This window comes from Poromitra crassiceps, assembly GCF_964638095.1.
Source record: "Poromitra crassiceps genome assembly, chromosome: 2".
Classification (NCBI taxonomy): Eukaryota; Metazoa; Chordata; class Actinopteri; order Beryciformes; family Melamphaidae; genus Poromitra; species Poromitra crassiceps.
The window spans coordinates 13,435,747-13,441,012 of record NC_139624.1 but is presented as its reverse complement, the minus strand read 5'-3'; the positions used below and the strand labels follow the sequence as shown (position 1 = coordinate 13,441,012).

Sequence of the window (5,266 nt, the reverse complement as noted above, 5' to 3'; positions counted from 1 at the left end):
TCCTGCAATTTTACATGGGGGTGCGGAGGATGGAGGTATACTAGAGTATTATTTTAATTTGGTCCTTCTCAAATTCTTCTCATCTCTAAAGAGGCCTCTGTTGCAATGTGAATGCTGATTGTTGAATAGAAGTCTTTTTTTTTCAACTTACCTTCCAGATCCTTGTCCCGGCAGTCCCGACGATCCAAGGGCTCTGAGTCTCTCAGCAGGGGAGAGGCTACAGTCAGCTCGACCAGAGTTTATCAATGGAGTGACTGGACCTGTTCTAGACAACATGCTGGATGAACTTCTGCGGCAGAGGGTATTAAATCATGAAGAAATGGAGTTGGCCAGAACAAAACCCAGACCAGACAAAGCACGAGAATTGATCGACATGGTGCAAAGGAAAGGAGAAGAAGCCAGTTTAATTATGATCACCGTCTTATCTAAGCAGGACCTTTGCCTTTCCAAAAAGCTGAACTTGACCTCAAGCAGAAATTAGAACTGAACTGCACTGAGGTGGATGTTGAAACGTGGTAACAGAAACAGTTGTCTATCAACATTACGTCTTTAAGAACATTTGCTTTTAAAGCATGTTAGGTCAGTGGAATTTCCCTCCGAAAGTGATTTACTGACCTGTTGATATGAGGCCTGAAGCTATGGACAATCTTTTCAAACATTGTTTGTTTTACATGTGTTTTCAAACACTGAAATTATTATTAATTATTCATGTTTAAAACTTAATGCCAATTAAATGTAAGAACAGTTCATCCAAGAGGATATGAGAAATGAATTGAGGTAGCTAATAAATCTAAGAAAGTAAACAGAGCAGTTGCAACATCCTTCGTAGATCCTTCTCAGAAGACCAAAAACGTGTGTAAGGCAGTGCTTCTCCCTCTAGTTACATGCTAAATTCACTCCTTGTACCCCGTAGTTACCCTATAACTACAGTGTGGTACCCCGTAATTAGCCTATAAGTACAGATCTTGTTACCCTCTAGTCAGTGGTGTTGTCTACGTGATACGCAGGTATACACCGTATACACACTGCGAAATGACTCAGATTTGCGTATGCCCACTGGGAAATGAGCTATGATACGTATCGTTTTCACTTTCCATTCATACAATTCACCCTGTGTGCTCTGTGTGTTACAAAGCGTGGACTTTTGTGAATAATTTGATGTGTTGAATTGCACCACGCTACCTGTAGTAGTTAATGCTTCCCTATGAACATGTGTGTCTGTCCTCTCACTCTCCACTCGGGACTCTGGCTTCACGCGCTGCCCATGCAGGCTCAACTGGGCAAGAAGGAATAGTCCATTCATCTGTAGAGCGCGGGGGGGGGGGGGATTCATAGATTGAATGTGATTCTTTTGTAAGTGTTTTTGAACCTTTTGCAGGTAATTTCGAGGTTAATCAGTTAGAATAGTGACATAATTGTATATGTTGTTTCATACTAAATCTAGCTCTCTCAATTTAACGCCTGGTTGTCACAAAATCTCATGGCACACCTGGACTTTTTACTGTGCTGTGTTAAAGAAGGCGAGACCATGATCACATAGTCTAGATTTATTTTTTTGCATACATTATTATATAGGTGCACTGAATACCCAGGGATGTGATCTAAAATAAGAAAAAAGTAATTTTTGATGTCAGCTCGACTTTAAACGGGAGCTACAGTGTGCGGACTCTACTCATTTTTTCTATTGCGGTCTTCATTGGGTCCGGCACCTGCCTTTGATTTCTTTTTGGGATGTGCGTGTCTCCACTGTTTTTAATAGTTGTGTTAACAGTAAAATTACTACCTCTGTGCCTTGATAAGCTTGTCCAAAAGAAAGTATTAAATTCAACCTTTTTTCTTGTGGTCTTTATAAAAAATAGGTCATTATTCTGAAGCTGTTCTGCGCACACACGCACACACACCACTGTGGTTTGGTTTGACTTTGTGTGTGTGTGGGGGGGGGGGGGGGTAGTTGATGCATTTTGCTTAAAAAATACTGCATGTTTTTAATTAATAAAGAAAAATCTGTTTCTGCTCTGTAAATAGTTTACTCTTGTGATCAAAAACACTGATCCAAAGCTCAGTTCTGAAGCTATTCTGTAAATTTGGGGAGGAACAACAAAAAATGGGTCGAATATCTGCCCACTTGCGGCCGAAACCACGCCCACTTCCGGTTAAGCGGTTACACCACTGCCTCTAGTTACAGGCTAAATTCGCTCCTTGTACCCCGTAGTTACACTATAACTACAGTGTGGTATCCCGTAATTAGCCTATGAGTACAGATCTTGTTACCCTCTAGTTACATGCTTATTTGCGGGCTGTATTCTAAAGCGTTACTAAAAGTTGTTTTAATTGCCTTAACATAACCAAGTTGTTTTACTTGCCTGAACATAAAAGTTGTTTTAATTGCCTGAAGATAACCCAAGTTGTTTTACTTGCCTGAACATAACAAAGTTGTTTTAATTGCCTGAACATAACCAAAGTTGTTTTAATTGCCTGAACATAACAAAGTTGTTTTAATTGCCTGAACATAAAAGTTGTTTTAATTGCCTAAACATAAGCAAGTGCAGCATGGGTCATGAGTGAGACACTTTGAAGAGCCCTGGTGTAGAGAATACACGCACTCTGCTCACACCTTAACCACATTATGGAGACAAACAAGGGCAGAAACATATAGTACTCTTATGTTCACTTATGCGTTGTTTTAATTTGCATATAAGTGAACATAAGAGTACTATTCGGCGTAATGACAGGGACTACCCCGTAGCTGTCCATTTTAATGATATGAAGCATGATATTTCTTCCCTACGCTTCTGTGGCATTGAAAGGGTTGCCCCGCCACCTAGGGGTGGGGATCATGACCTTCTACTGAAAAGAAGAGAAGCCTTTTGGATTTTTAATTTACAAACCTTATCGCCAAAAGGCCTAAATGATTAACTCCTTTTGAATGTCATGCTCTGAGTTGTATAATTATTATTGTTTTCATATAGCCTACTTTTTCTATTTATTCCAGGGTCTGTTGTAGACCATTCCTCTTGTCTTGAGTGCTTCTTTGGTGCATTGGCGTGTCTCACCACACCCACTTATAATTATGCAAGCACCTAAAGCCCTTCTGACATGACATAGGTTATGATTACTTATATATTTTCTGTATTTCAGCGCCATTTATAGCTGATGAATATTATGAGCAGATGGTGCAGTAAATGGAGACTTGCCATCAACAGTGAAAAAACTCAGACTATACATTTTAGGAAAAAATGTGTACAGCAGAGTGATTATGTATTTCAGTTTGGTTCAATGCCTTTAATGTACACTTCCTCGTATAAATATCTTGGTTTTGTTTTTAATGAAAACATGAGCTTTTCAGAAGGAAGAAAAGTACTGGCAGAGTCTGCAGGAAGAGCGTTAGGCTCTGTGATGAGTAAAATGAAACCATGTCCTGACCTTGGCTTCTCAACATTTTCTAAACTTTATGATTCAATGGTTGGTTCTATTTTATTTGATGTTGCAGGAGTGTGGGGTTTTGAGGATGCGTCTGACTGTAATACTATCCAGAGTCGAGCTATGAGATGCTTTCTTGGAGTGCATAAATACACTGCGAAGGTGGCTGTTGAAGGGGATATGGGATGGGAGTCATGTCTTGTTAAGCAGAGAGGTGAAATGGCTCGTTTGTGGAACCGCCTTGTCCAGTTGCCAGAGGATAGGGTGACCAAAAAGATCTTTAATTGGGACAGAGTTATCCTTGGTCAAGAGAGGTATCTGCAATATTTTCATTTTGTGATTTACATATGATTTTTATGAATAATCTACAGTGTAATGTAAGTATAGTCAAACAACAACTGTTTCAGATTCAAAAGGAACAATGGATGGAGGAGATTTGGAAGAAACCAAAGCTCAGAAATTATGTCCAAATTAAAGAAGATTATTTTACTGAACCATATATAATGTCAAATCTAAAAAGAGGACAGAGGTCCCTATGTGCTCAGTTAAGAACTGGTACCCTACCACTGGCAATTGAGGTAGATATACATGTGTTCCTGAAGAGTTGCGTTTGTGTGTTTTTTGTGATCTTGGTGTTGTGAATTTAATTTTGTGTTTCATTGTCCCATATACAATGATTTGAGGAATCCTTTATTTGAGAAAATCCAGTTGAAGAATCCCGATTTGTTTTGGCTGTCAGAAGGTCATATGTTGAGTTGGCTTTTTGATAAGGAAATTTTTGTTTTAGCCAGATTTATAGAAAATGCCTGGCGACTAAGACAGGGAACATTGTACCCAGTATAATTGTTTTTTTGGAAAGTGAATGTCTCAATGAAATGCCCTTTCTTTACATATTATGATTTGTTGTGTAGCCATCTTGGCGATTGTAATTATGATATAGTGTCTTGTAGGCCCATATGGGCTGGGCACCCAGGTGCATGACACTTAAATAAAAATATCAATCAATCAATCATATAGCTGTTACAGTACTCTTGTACGTATGCTGTATACTTTTGTATATGTTCTTTTTTAGCTTTTTTCACTGGGAATTGTGTAAAAATATATTCCTCTTGTCAATTTACTGTAATTGTAATTGTGTGACACCTGCAGTGTGATTTGCACTGATTTGCTCCATGGGTCTACAACATAATTGCCTTGCTCCCATTGGATGATTGTTCTTGTCCTGGTTCCTATTTAAACAGGTTCTAGCCTTTGTCATACCATATGCCAGATGAAGGTCGCTTGACCGAAACGTTGCATTTATTTAATAAAAGCCTTTAAGTGGTAGTCAGTGTGCAGGAGTCTTCCTTTTCAGCTGCAGAATACAGACATACATTTCAGGATATCTTACACTACTCTTAACCATCCCTGAATTTGATGGGGACCCCCTCGAAGGCAAAGACCCCTGTGGACCCCCGGATCCTCCCGTCCCAAAGTTATAAGCCGCCCCCCTCCCCGAAAGTCTATAAATCCCCCCCCCCCCCCCCCCCCCCATGTGAAGCAAAAGAAGAGGCCCTGTGCTCTAGAAACATGCAGTTATATTTAAAAATAAAAAACATTCTAATCATTTTCTGAATTGGGGGGCTATTTACACCTGGGTACAAATAGCCACATGAGCTAATTACACCCGGGTCCGGGTGGGCCCCAATGGCACCTCCTTTGACAAGGGCCACATGCTGGACCCTTCAGCCTGGTCTTGAAATATGATTTTTGCATGGATGAAATGCAACATTTCCCATGTCTTTACTCTTTTCCTCATTTGCAAATACTTGCAAAAATATTGTTTCCTTTCGAATCCATATTTTTA

The 5,266-nt window shown here is 39.7% G+C and overlaps 1 protein-coding gene across 6 annotated transcripts in view; it reads left to right on the top strand.

Moving 5' to 3' along the window:
* Positions 1–4,729, top strand: part of LOC310797437 (NACHT, LRR and PYD domains-containing protein 3-like) — a 132,829-nt gene extending 128,100 nt beyond the window's left edge. For 5 of the 6 annotated variants that reach the window (XM_083659815.1, XM_083659814.1, XM_083659811.1 and 2 more), the window contains one exon: positions 159–4,729. In XM_083659815.1, coding sequence (XP_083515941.1) covers positions 159–481 — 323 coding nt within the window. In that variant the 3' untranslated portion in view covers positions 482–4,729. The remainder of the gene's footprint in view (positions 1–158) is intronic. The other variant, XR_014553728.1, reaches the window with a different exon arrangement.
* The last annotated feature ends 537 nt before the right edge of the window (positions 4,730–5,266 follow it).